Source organism: Pseudorca crassidens, chromosome 3 (genome assembly GCF_039906515.1).
Source record: "Pseudorca crassidens isolate mPseCra1 chromosome 3, mPseCra1.hap1, whole genome shotgun sequence".
NCBI classification, from domain to species: Eukaryota; Metazoa; Chordata; class Mammalia; order Artiodactyla; family Delphinidae; genus Pseudorca; species Pseudorca crassidens.
Genome location: NC_090298.1, coordinates 167309553 through 167323570, shown reverse-complemented (window position 1 = coordinate 167323570; position 14018 = coordinate 167309553). Strand labels below are relative to the sequence as shown.

Sequence of the window (14018 nt, the reverse complement as noted above, 5' to 3'; positions counted from 1 at the left end):
CACTACCTGTTAACATTTTGTCCCATTTGCTCTATCATCTTTCTCTGCACAATTTATTTATTTAAAAATGTCTATTATTTATTTTTCCTGAGATACTTCAAAGTAAGTTTACAGACGTATTTCTCCTTCATCTCTGAATATCTCCCAAGAACAGGAACCTTCTCTTGTATAATCACAGCATGATTTTTAAAGACATGAAATTCAACAAGGACATTATACTATTATATAAATTATTATATTTAATATAAATCATTATATATTATGTAATCCAGAGTACATGTTTATACTTTTCCCAAAAATATCTTTGACTTTTTTTTTGGGGGGGCTTGGGTCATTTCTCCGCTGTGGAGTTACATTATGAATTTCCAACTCCATTCTTTCCTGCGAAGTTATTAGCAGATATTCTATTGTAAAGAAGAACTGTCTCTTCTAATCTATATATCTAGGTATTATATATGTATGCATCTATGTATCTATCAATCATCTTTGTATCTATGTATCTGTCAATCATCTGTGTACCTATGTATCTGTGTATCTATCAATCATCTATGTATCTATCTAATAATCATTTATGTATTTATCTGTGTATCTGTGTATCAGTCAATCATCTTTGTATCTATCAATCATCTGTGTATCTATGTATCTGTGTATCTATCAATCATCTGTCTATGTTATGTATCCATCTGTGTATCTATCAATCATCTATGTATCTATCTAATAATCATCTTTGTATTTATCTGTGTATCTATCAATCAATATTCTATGTGTCTATCTATGTATCTGTGTGTTATCTATCCTGGATAGAATGTTCCTGGATTTTTATTTTAAAATTGTCCCACCCTTGACCAATGGGAGCCCCTTCAGGCTGGCTCTTCTGTCCTTTCGACATGTCCCCATCATTCTTTGAGCCCTTCCTTACTTTCTAGCACAATAGCAGACTTCTCTTGTACTTTTTCTGCCCCAATCTTGGAATCAACCATTTTCCCAAGGAGCCTGGGTCCTTTCATTGGAACGTGGCTTTCGGAAGCCAAGATCTGAACGTCTCTCCAATTTCTGCCTACAAACGTAGCTGCCTCTTTAAAGCTGATTCATTTGAGGGTGGACCGATTTCTCCCCCTGGATTCTGGGACTGTATTTCCACTGAAACGCACAGTGCCTGGCACAACAGGCCCCCAATAAATGATAGTGGAAAAAATGAATGAATGAATGAATGTAGTGCCCTGAAGCCTGTTGCGTGCTGGACCCTTTGCCCTGAGTCTTGGTCTTTGTGTCCCCAGGGTCCCCCTCAGGACCTGTCTGTTCATCTCTGGTAAGTAGAACCACTTTTTAAATTTTCAACTTGGGGTGCTTTGGGGTGGATGCCTGGGCTGGGCATTGGGGTGGGGATGGGGGCTACCAACCAATCAGTTATTCATTCTTCAAACCTTGGGCATTAACTGCTGGCTCCAGCCCTATGCTGGGGGCTGCTGAGGAGAGAACAAACAAAAGAAGGTCCCTGACTTTGGGACATTATGTTCTCACCGGAAGGAAAATGATGGTGATGATACGATGGCAGTTCCCTCTCCCCACCCCCACGCCCCCTTTTTTTAAGCACCTACTACTGATAGAGCAGTGAGGGATGGAGGTTTTCAGTGTTGCTTTGGAGCCCACTGACCTGGGTTCAAATCTTGACTCCAATATTATCCAGTTCTGTGACCTTTGGCCAGTAACTCAACTTCTCTGTGCTTCCGCTTTCCTCTCTGGAAAACAGATGAATAATATCTGCTTCATAAGGCTGTTAGGCGGTTTCCATGAGCCTAGAAAGTGCTTAGCTCTGTTCCTGGCACACAAAAAGCACTTTATTATCTGTTATTATTAGCACCCGTTGTTACGACTGCATTTCATGCATTCTAAAATACACATTTTTCTCCCCCACGTTTTAACATCTCTGGCATTGGAACGGCTCTTACAATGAGTGGTGTCTGAGTCTTCTGCTTAACTTTATGGGTAGTTAATTTTTATTTCGTAATTGCCCACGAAACCACAGTGAATTTTACAATCATTGGCATCTTAGATTCGGACATGCTATGGTATTGTTTTTATGACCGTGTGTCAGCACTTCAAGGACACATTCAATTCCGGTAGTAACACTTTGAAGTACGTGTTATTCTTACTCTCTTTCTGCAAAGGAGGAAACCGAGGCTCAGAGAGGACAAGTGATTTGTTCAGTATCACAAAGTGAGGAAGTGAAGGAGGTCGGATTCGAACCCAAGCTTGGCTGACTCCAAAGCCTGACCTTATTACACAAAGGGCATAATAACACACCCGTGTCGTGAATGCCTACCATGTATGAGGTGCACCAACTGCATTATTGCCGTTTGTCAAAAATGTCCCTCTGTGATGGGCAGTTTTATCTCCTCTTTTCAGAAAAGGAAATTGGGGCTCAAAGTAGCAAACTCAGTTCCCGAGGTCACAGAGCAACTAGGTGGCAGAGCCAGGATTTAAACCGTGGTCACCTGAGGCTGTGCCCACTCTGCCCCTGCCCTGCCAGATGTTGTCACCAGGTCACGAGGGCCAGAACTGGATTGAGGAGAGTGAGACCCTGACTTTGGGTGCAACATTTAAGGGGGAGCCAAAACACTCAGGCATCGAGATCCATACTATTTTAATGCAATATTTTAAAAAATCGAAAGCAAGGCAAAAAAAATCTGTGATGAGCAAAATACCAAAACTGTAAATAAAGACACAGGATATGATAGAGCTGGGAGTAGGGAAAGGTGAATTGTGGTGAATCAGGCAACTGCAGAGTCAGATCCTGTTCTTATTTAAAATTTTGACATTTTGCTCATCACAGATTTTTTTTGAACTTATTTTTAAAATTGAGGTGAAATTTACATGACCTAAAATTAACCAAAGTGGCATTTATGTTAATATTTAAGTTTACATTACATATTCACATTTATAGATCATATAATTATGTATTATATAAAATTAATACATATTATGCTATATATTTATAGCATATATTTTTATTCATATTTATATATTATCTGTATTATATATTGTGTATAATTAACATACATTATTTATGTTATATTCACACTTATAAATATAGTCCTATTCACATTTACATGTTATCTGTAATTATATAGTATATAATTAATATATATTGTTACATATTTACATTTATAGCATAAACATATTTGTATTTATATATAATAAATAATTCATATTTTATATGATAAATGTATTGTCTATAGTTCATATATATTATTTATGTTATATATTTAAATTTATGGCACAAATGTATGCATAGTCCCACATATATTATCTATAATTATATAGTATATGATTAATATATATATGTTATGTATTTACATTTATAGCATAAACACATTCATGTTCATATTTATATATTATTTATAATTGTGTTATCTATAGTTATATTTTTTATGCTTATATTTATGCCATAAATATATTCATGTCCACACTGATATATCACATATAATTATATATTATCTATAATTAATATATGTTATTTATGTTATATATTTACATTTACAGCATAAAATATTCATAGTCACACCTTTATTTATTTTTCACATCTCTTGGGCTGGCCAAAAAATTCGTTCAGGTTGCCCCGGACGGAAAGGCCCGAACGAACTTTTTGGCCAGCCCGATATATTTAGTGGCATCGAGTACATTCACTATGGTGCGCAAACAGCACCTCTATCTAGCTCCAAAACATTCTCATCAGCCCCCAAAAAGAAACCCCATCACCTTAACAATCACCCCCATCCCCTTCCCCCAGCCCTTGACCATCCTTAATGTACGTCCTGTCTCTATGGGTTTGCCTGTTCTCGATGTTTCATGTACGTGGAATCATACAGTACGTGTCCTTATGTGACTGGCTTCTCTCAGCATCACGTTTCCAAGGTTCATCCACGGTGTAGAATATATCAGTACTTCATTCCTTTTACGGATGTTTTTGCACTTTAAAAATACTGCATTAAAATACTACTTATTTTACTTGTTATTATTTATCTTGATGTCTGAGTTTTGGGGCTTTTGCCCTTTAAATTTTGTACCTGAGGCTGTCTTTCACTCTCCTCACCCTATTTCCGTCCTGGTGACCACAGAGATGGACAGACGGTGGACACTCAGTAAATACCTGTCCAGGCATGCCAAATTCCAAGTAAAAGAAAGAAAACCCAACAACTGGTTTTCTATACTCACAGTCTCAGCAATTCTAAAACCAAAATGTGTGGGATTTTCTTCCCACATCAAACGACTCTCCAGTTCTCCAGACACCAGCTTGGGTGTCCTACAATTCAATTCAATTCTGACACTGTTTGTCTGGAGTTAGCATCAGATCCCACAGATGAAGGGCTCAGTCCCACGAGACAATCCCCCACTTCAGATGCCAATCACAAGCTCAGGCCACCCCTACTTCTGACCCATCGGCTATAAATGGGGGGTTCCCACAACCCCCTCCTTGGGTTTGGTAATTTGCTAACACAAACTCACAGAACTTGGAGAAACAGTTTCCATGCTAGATTACCAGTTTATTATAAAAGGATTCAACTCAGGAACAGTCAGATGGAAGAGATGCACAGGGCAGGGTATGGGGAAAGGGGACGGAGCTTCCACGCCCTCTCTGGGCTTGCACCCTCCCCGTACCTCCCTGTGTTCACCAACCTGGAGTCTCTCCAAAACCATTCGGTTGGGGTTTGGTTGAGGCATCATTACGTAGGCAAGATTGGTTAAATCACTGGCCATTAGTGAACTCAACCTCCAGCCCCTCTTCTCTCCCCATATGTAGGGGTGGGGTGAGGCTGAAAGTTCCAACCCTCTAACCACGTGGTTGTTTCTTCCGGCCACCAGCCCCCATCCTGAGGCTATCGAAGAGCCCCCAGTCATCTCATTAGCACAGAAAAAGACACTTATCACGTCGGAGATTCCGAAACTTTTAGGAGTTGCGTGCCAGGAAAGGGTGGGGGGCACAGAAACCAAATATATATTTCTTATTGTGTCACACGGAGACACAGTCACACCCAAAGGACCGAGTTGTCTCCTGCAATCCAGGGGTGAAACCTTGGGTGTGACTTACAGATATCTAATGGCCACTGCCACTTCGGGACTCTGGCCAATGCCTCCCCCAAGGTTTATAGTGTCTAAGGGCGCTGCTAGACCCAGGCTGTCATTCACTTAAAAAGAAATCACAGGGGTTGGGGGGGAAAAGCAGCCTCAATAGGGCAACATAGGGGCTGTGTGGACCTTTCTCCTTGGTGTATCTCGACAGGTACGCGGGCCCCATGGAGCGAGCCGCGGCGGAAGGCATCCTCACCAACCGCTCGGACGGGACGTTTTTGGTGCGACAGAGGGTGAAAGATGCTGCAGAATTTGCCATCAGCATTAAGTAATTCCTCCTTTCCTGACCTATCTCCCCTTGTGACCTGGGCACTGCAGGTGCTTAGGAAGAAGAAAGATGTACAGTCACGATAGTTATCTTTTATTGAGCTCCTGCAGGGTCCTAGGTGTTTTTAATCTTTCTGATTTCTTTTACTCGACTGGCAACCCACAGGAAAGAGATATGCTTCTTAAGCGAGGCTCCAGGAGGCATTTAGCATTCTCTAGGAAGAGGCAGAAATGCAATCTGGACCCAAGTCTTGCAAACCCCGGCTTTCCTGCCTTGCTGTTTCTTGGGTTCAGCTTCTTGCTTGTGGTGACTTATTTCCTTGTTGGTTTTGTCACTGGGTCTTGTGATTTTAAGCGGGGCTTTCCCTGTGGGTATCTTTGCTGCCTGGGTCCCCAGAGATTTTGCATTTGCTTCTGTTGGGAATCACCAACAAGTTCATTTCTTTTTCAGGTTAAAATATTTTGGGTTAATTCCTTAGTTTCCCAGACTCCACAGGTGGTTTAAGAATAAATACTAAACCCATAAGAGGGTAGGACTGAGGTTATGAATTCTCAAGGGTGACTTTTCTGTTTTGGGTCTGAGACAAGCTTTCACATGGTCCCTGCTGTGCTCATGGGTGGGCTTTTCTAGACCACCTCTTTTCCTGAGGATGTAGCTTTTTGACAGTCTACCCTTATGGGTGTGGGTGGGTCTCAGTGCCAACTCTCTACCCAACAGGGATCCAGTAACTCATCTCATATTTCTATGTGATTAAGACATATGATCCTCGGGAATTTCTTGGCGGTCCAGTGGTTAGGACTCTGTGCTTCTCTTGCTGGGGGCTGGGGTTCGATCCCTGGTTGGGGAACTAAGATTCCCCAAGCTGTGTAGCGTGGCCAAAAAAAACAAACAAAAAAAAGAGTAAAAAGACATATACTTTTAAGTTTCATCCTCATTTTTGGCCTCTGGGGATTTCCCTTACATTTTTGAGAGCTCAGCATTTTTTTCACGGCATTTCTAGGGGTTTTTTGAGTAGGAGATTTTTTTGGTTATCTAGTTCTTCATATTGGCAGAACCACTTCTGCTAATTCATGCCTCTTCCTTACTAGTCTGTGGTCCGCCATATTGGTGGAAATGGATCCCTTCTCGCACATCCGTTAGATGCTATGGTCATTCATATGAGTGGAAGTGGAGATTTCATTCTATGTACTCCACAGCAGTGCTTTCCTTATAAGGTATTTTTGACTTCTCAACAACTCCGTGGGTCAAGGAAGATGATTCCTGTTATATGGAGCAAGAAATTAAGGTTTAGAGCAGCAAAGGCTCCAGGGAAGGGATCCTGTCGGGCTCCAGTGGTCGCCCCCTCCCTGAAGTAGCCAAGAACGCTTCTTCCATGGTTGGGGGTGTGTGGCATGGGGCTGAGACTCGACAGGAGATGGGACTGAATTCCCAGACTCAGGACCCAGTGACCGTCTCGCTCTCTTTCCCTGCTTCCAGGTATAATGTTGAGGTCAAGCATATTAAAATCATGACAGCAGAAGGACTGTACCGGATTACAGAGAAGAAGGCTTTCCGGGGGCTTATGGTAAGGGCCAATGTATCCCTAAACCCAGCCTTCCAGAATCTAGGTAGGACCCTCTCTGAAGCTCGACCTTGGGACCCCCTTTCCTACATTCAGAACAGCCCCTCCAAGAGGCACTATGGAGCAACTGGCTTTAAACTCATGTTCCTAATCATCAACACGGAGAAGAAGAATAACAACAAAAACAACAGTAGCATCAGTGAACATTTACAAAGCACTGACCGAGTGCCAAACATATCATAGATAGGACTGCACGTCATCCGCTCAACTCACTCTCTGAGTTCCCGTTTCACACATGCGGGAAACTGAGATTTAGTCCTCATCTGGTATCACCGAATAGCAGAGCCCCTATTTTTGTCAGACGTCAAGATTTAGCTCTGCCTAATCTGCTTAATGACCATTTCACAGAGAATCCAAATGCCTTTCCAGTGTTTTTGCTTCTATTTGGTGCCCTATAATTTGGGGCTGTCTTTTAGACATCTTAAGCCCATTGGTTTAAGGCACACGGATCCTAGCCATGGTCTGTGGATGCTTGAGGATTCTGGGAATCCTCTGAAAGAAAATCCATAAATTTGCATATATTTGCATTTTTGGGGGAGGAAGGTATCTCAAATTTCACTTGAGCCTCCAATGGATCTTTGACTGCCCACAAGATGAGGGACTGTTCACTCATTCCACAAATCTATTTTGCCCCCAAACTTTTTACTCTGAAAGTTTTGCCTGCCCCCATTTTTTATTTCTGAAACATTACTGAAATGTTGCTGGAATAGTGTCATGAATATTTGTGGACCTTTCACCTGGATTTACTGATGGTTAATATTCTTCCTCTTTGGCTTTCTCTGTCTCCCTCTCTCTCTCTGCGCACACACTCACACATTTATTCTGCACTATTTAGGAGTAATTTGCGGGCATCGTGACCCTTCCTATAAGTACTTTAGCATGACTATCAAAGACATTCTCTTGCCTCACTACTGTATTATTATCACAGTCAGGAAGTTGAACATTGATACAAAATTATTATAATAATACACAGCCCATTTTCCAAGCTCCCTGATTGCCTGAATTATGTCTTTTATAACCTTTTCCCCCTAGGATATAATAGGGGAATCACACATTCCTTTCATCTCCTTAGTGTCTCTTTTAATTTGCGATAGTTCCCCAGTCTTTTATTTATTTCTTTGGTCTTTCATGACTTTGTAACTTTTGAAGTCTAGAACACCAAAACATAAGACATTTTGTTTTGCAGAATGTTAATGTTGACTTGACTGTTTCCCCACTGTTAGAATCAGGTTGAGCGTTTGTGGAAGAAGTATTCTTAAACGCAACACATCTGGGACTTGAATTCAGATCAATTTATTATAGAGGCCAGCTCTTAGCTGCTACGCTCTATTGCTTGTCCTGGGACTGAATTCTGGATCTGCCCTTTTCCAGCTGTGGGACCCTGCACGAGCCTTCTCTGTGACTCAGTTTCTCCATTTATAAACTAGGGGACTCATCAATGTTTTCACCTCCCATGATTATTAGGAGATTTTGATGATGTGTGGTTGCACACTGACCAGCACACAGTAGGTACTTAGTAAACAGCATTTATTATTATTACAATTATTTGTAAAAATAGTGCTCTTGACACCCAGGGAGGGTTGCTTTTGGTGAGCTGGTCATCAGGCAAGTTGATTATTTGGTAAATTTATCATGAAATGAACTGGCTGTTAGGAGAACTGTCTTGAGACAATGTGATTTCTTCACCATAAAATGGTCCTGGCTGACCAGGAAGAGAGTGAGCTCCCCATCGTGGGGAGCATTCAAGGTGTCTTTTGCCAGGGAGACCAGAAGGAGGACCTGTTTCACATGAGGAGTTGGATGTGGCTCCTTCAGCTGTGTCCCCATTGTGGGCTGGCCCTCTGGGAGAGCATCTGTCCTGCTGTTTTCTTTGCAGGAGCTTGTAGAATTCTACCAACAAAATTCTCTGAAGGATTGCTTCAAGTCACTGGACACCACCCTGCAGTTCCCATTCAAGGAGCCTGAGAGGAGAGCCATCAGCAAACCACCAGGTAGGCTGTCTCCAGCTGGGGGCCTGCTGTGCCAGCTCCTTCCCATTGTGGAGGGAAAGTTTGGGGATGCCGTGGACATTCCTTCCTGTGGGCATAGAAAAGTCCTATCTGTGAAACAGCTTGAGCTAATTCCCATCTCCTGTTTGTCCCTTTGCTCTTGAGAGATTTGCATATCCATTTACTTGGACGAAAGAGTTTACTTTCATATTTGGGAAGATGAGGACACTAGGAACCAGAAGGGTTCTCACCTACACATTTTAAGCCTTTATTTTTGTATCAATATCAGGCATGAATTAGTATCAATAACCTCCCACAGAAAGGCAAGACCTTTAGTACGCTCTTTCTTTCCTTTTCCTGTGTATCTCTTACTCACCTGGTTTGTTGAAGTTATTTGGAATGTAGGCTACGGTTTGCTATGAATGAAAACAATCACACCTTACATTTTAGGAATTTTTTCTTCACCATTGCATTTCACTTTGCAAATTCAATATCAAGAATTATCTAGACAGTCTATATTTCTTGTTTTCTGTGTTTTCCTTTATTTTTAAAATTTCTTATTCTGATTCAGATTTTATTTTTCTGGAGTGCATTTTGGAGTACGTTTTGCAGAAAAGTTGCCTGGGTGGTGGAGTTTCTGAATTCTTACATACATGTCCAAAAAATTTTTTAAGAGGGATTTTAAAATTAATTATTGTTAAAATGTTTACCAATAAAATAACAATTCACCACTTCAAAAGTTATATTTTTGAAAAAGCAACACCAGCATAACATTAGGACACTGAGACCAAAATTATCCCTATTCTCATCACCCAATCAAATAAATGTTTCTATCTGTCTGCAAGTTACTTATTCATCCCGGTGAATATTTGGATGTTCAATCTTAGCCTATTTGCAGAAATACTACAAATTAATTTTATAGTCTGCAATATCACTTAATATTGTACTTTGGAAAGTTTTTCCCTTTCTTATCTTTCTCCCTCTCTTTTTCAACCCTTGGACTTCTTTAGTATGATTAATATTATCTAGGATGAGAACTTCCACATCTTTCTTCTGTTTCTTTCACTATGAATATATACGTAACATTTCAAAGATCATAACTGGTATTACTTTCTAAGTTTGGATGCTGGTTGGGCTAGAAGGATGATTCTGGGAAGACAGCTGTGTACACTCAGAACACAGGCCACCCAACACTCAGCGGAAGGAAGCATTGAGGAGCCCTTCTTCATCCTGGTCTATTGGAGCATTGTCCTCCCACTGCCCCCAGACGGTAGGTGTGTGTCTGCCCCAGGGCCCTTTCCCACTTCTGCTCTCTCCCACACAGCAGGGAGCACCAAGTATTTTGGCACAGCCAAAGCCCGCTATGACTTCTGCGCCCGGGACCGATCAGAGCTGTCCCTCAAAGAGGGTGACATCATCAAGATCCTTAACAAGAAGGGGCAGCAGGGCTGGTGGCGAGGGGAGATCTATGGCCGGGTGAGTTGGGGTGGAGTTTGGCAGCCCCAGGGAAAGGGTGTGGGGTGAGCTGGCTCTCGTGAAGCTCTACGGGATGATGGAGTGGAGTGAGTGGGCAGGGGCTCGTGTGAAGGGCTCCCCTGGTAGGAAGGGATGAAGGGACAGATTTCATTTATGCGCCTTGCACTTATTTATTGAGCACCTACTATGGGTCGGGCATTTAGCTGGGTGCCAAGGAGACAAAAATGAGCACAGTAAAATCACTGCCCTCCTGAAACTCATAGTCTGGTGAGAAGCACAGACCTGTAACCATGCAGTTACAACGGTGAGTGGTTGAGATTGAGATGGGGAATCATAAGGCACCTTGGGAGCCCCCAAGGAACCCCCAGCTCATCCTGGGAGCAGGTCAGGGCGCCTTCTGAGAGACCAAGCTGATCACTGAGGGGTGAGTTAAGTCAGCCAGGTCATGGGTGGTGGGAGGTGTGGGAAAGTATTCCAGAGGAACCAGCACGTGCAAAGGCCCTGGGGTGAGAGAGTGATTGGCATGTTTGGGGAACACGAGGGGAGGGATTTTTCTGTCTTGTTCACTGCAGTATCACCAGTGCCTGGAACGTTGATTGTCACATAGTATGTCAATCAATATTTATTGAATGCATGAAAAGACAGAACTGAGACCAACCGCTTTTGCCTTTTGTGATCTTTTGTCTGCCTGAATTTGGACTTTCAGGAGGGAACTTAAATTTTCTCAAAAAAGTTTCTGTCTGGTTCTTATTTTTGTCTCACAAGGCAGAAAGTATTCTTTATTTCATCTGCTGATGAATTCCTAGCCTCTAGAATACTGCCTTGCTTGTATTGGTTTCTCAAAAAATATTTGTTGAATGAAGATAAAGACACTGGTTAGGAGCTTCAGTTCTACCAGAGGGAAACATGTGAAAAGTGACCTAGATAATTGCTTAGGTGAACAGTTTTAGGAACTTTGGAGGGTAAATTTAGTGTGTGGTAGAGAACAGTTAGGGCTTGAGGGGGGATTTTGGGATGTTTAGGAAGGTTTGGGCTGTAAAGAATTCATCCATCCATCCATCCATCCATCCATTCATCCTTTATTTCATCCATCCATCCTTTATTCCATCCATCCATCATTCCATCCATCATCCATCATTTCATCCATCCATCTATCCATCCATCCATCCATCATTCCATCCATCCCTCCATCCATCCACCCACCCATCCATCCATCATTCCATCCATCTTTTTTTTTTAACATCTTTATTGGAGTATAATTGCTTTACAATGGTGCGTTAGTTTCTGCTTTATAACAAAGTGAATCAGTTATACATATACATATATCCCCCTATCTCCTCCCTCTTGCGTCATCCATCCATATTTTCAACAAATATTTATTAAGTGTCTACTGTGTGCCAGGAACTATTCTAGGCTTTTGGAACTCAGTGATGAATAAGACAGACAAAAATCCCTGGCCTGTTGTAGTGAAGGGAGGGGAAACAGACAAGAAGCCCATAAATAAGTAACATATATAATCAATTAGATGGTGAAAAGTGTTATGGAAAAGCAGGAAGTGGGGATAAGGACTGTTGGGGTGCATGGGGTTTGCAATTTTAAATAGGATGGTTAGGAAGCCCTTACTGATGAGGTGACATGTAAGTAAAGGACTGTAGGAGGTGGGAGTGGTCAGCGAGGGTGTATCTAGGGGAGTTACGTTCTGGGGTAGAAGGTATGGCAGGTGCAAAGGCCCTGAGGTAGGAGGGAACCTTCCTGGTGTGTCGAGGAACAGTGGGAGAACGTGCAGAGGCTGCCCTGACCACTTCCCTGTCTCTTTCCAGGTTGGCTGGTTCCCCTCCAACTATGTGGAAGAGGATTATTCTGAGTACTGCTGAGCTTTGGCACATTGCCAGAGCGATGAGAAACTCTAGGCTCTGAGCCTGGGATGAGCAGGCAGCGGGCCTCGGGGCTGTGAAAGGTCCTGGCGGGCTGAGAGTCCGGGATGGACTGTGGAGGGCTAGCGTCCAGCTGGCAGGCCTCCTGGGATGATGCCCTGCCATGGTTAATTTATAATACACTGATTTCCTCTTGGGTCCCCTCGAGAAGGCAGGGCTCAAGTCAACCGCTTTTAATAAAATGATGAATGGATGGACTTGTGTCAGACCTGGGAAGGGAAAGATGGGCAAGGGCATGGGGACACAGACAAAAGCCCCCTCACTAATTCCTGCTTTCCGGCTCCATCACCTTTCTCTGCCATTTAAAAGAAAACCTGAAATAGGAAATGGGACCCCCACGTGGCAGGAAAGAGTTTTACGCTCACAGATTCCAGATCACAAACATGGAACTCTCATTTTTTTTTCTGTAATAGGACATAATTACTATTTGGAGCCTCTCCAGTTCTGCTAAGTGGTAAAAACCTTCATCTCAGTTGAATCTGGGTCTCCTGAGTCAATTCTCTCCAAGGTCATGTCTCAACTCCAGGGGCTTTGGCACTGGAGTGTTGCAAAGACTGCTGGTTCTTGGTGGTTATCTTCCATCACTGCCTCCTGCTGAGACGTAATTGCTTCTGTTTCATCTTTGGTGCCTCTGCATTTTCCACATCCTTCTTGGCTCATGCAGCGCATCTGGCTTTTTCCCCTTAACTGCTGAGTGGAATGACTCTACATCCTGGTCTCCCCAGGACGGTCCTGGCTATTGCCCTCGTGCAGTTATTAACCACGATCCTTTTCATTCTCCAAAGTGTCCTGGTTTGGATGATAAATTATACAGTCACTGTCTTAGGTTGAGCTGCTCCAGAAGCAGAGCCTGAGACAAGGATTTGGGGGTGCAAAATCTATCTGGGAGGTGATCCAAGGAAGCAGCTGGGATGGAGCAGGGAAGAGAGACGGGAAGGGGAGGGAGACACAGGGAGCGTGGATGAGGTCACAGCTTTGGGCAATGGGGGTTCCTCTTTATTCAGGACCTCTGGAAGTCAGTATAGAACAAGCCTTGGAGTTGACAGGCAAGGCAGCTGGGATATTTATCCACCAACTTCCATTCGTCATGGCTTGAGAGCTGCTCTTATATAGGCAGTACATTCTCTGGCGGCCAGAGAACCACAGGCATATTTGGAGCTACTAACCTGTAGGGACCTTGTCGGTACTGGGGCGCTATGGGTGGGATGCTGACAGGGTCTGCACAGTCTTTGGCAGCCATGCCCACTCAGTGGATGCTGCCACATGCAGGGTGTGGGGAAACTCCGTACAGCCTGCTGTATCCTGGGGTCCGGGGGGCTCCAGGGAAACTTGAGTCCTCATCTGGTATCACAGAATGGCAGAGCCCCTATTTTTGTCAGACTTCAAGACTTAGCTCTGCTTAATCTGATTAATGGTCATTAATCTCCATTCCATGGAGAATCCAAACGCCTTTCCAGTGTTTTTGCTTCTGTTTGGTGCCCTGTAATTTGGGGCTATCTTTTAGACATCTTGAACCCATTGGTCAAAGGCACATGGGTCCTACCAGTGGTCTGTGGATCCCTGAGGAGCTTTGAATCCTCTGAAAGAAAATCCAGGATTTG

The 14018-nt window shown here is 43.0% G+C and overlaps 1 protein-coding gene across 4 annotated transcripts in view; it reads left to right on the top strand.

Annotated features, from left to right (window-relative positions):
• The window catches only part of VAV1 (vav guanine nucleotide exchange factor 1), a 52533-nt gene extending 39929 nt beyond the window's left edge, over nucleotides 1-12604 (top strand). For 3 of the 4 annotated variants that reach the window (XM_067733998.1, XM_067733997.1, XM_067733995.1), the window contains 6 exons: nucleotides 1278-1309; nucleotides 5282-5398; nucleotides 6875-6962; nucleotides 8896-9010; nucleotides 10332-10483; nucleotides 12304-12604. In XM_067733998.1, coding sequence (XP_067590099.1) covers nucleotides 1278-1309; nucleotides 5282-5398; nucleotides 6875-6962; nucleotides 8896-9010; nucleotides 10332-10483; nucleotides 12304-12357 — 558 coding nt within the window. In that variant the 3' untranslated portion in view covers nucleotides 12358-12604. The remainder of the gene's footprint in view (nucleotides 1-1277; nucleotides 1310-5281; nucleotides 5399-6874; nucleotides 6963-8895; nucleotides 9011-10331; nucleotides 10484-12303) is intronic. The other variant, XM_067733996.1, reaches the window with a different exon arrangement.
• The last annotated feature ends 1414 nt before the right edge of the window (nucleotides 12605-14018 follow it).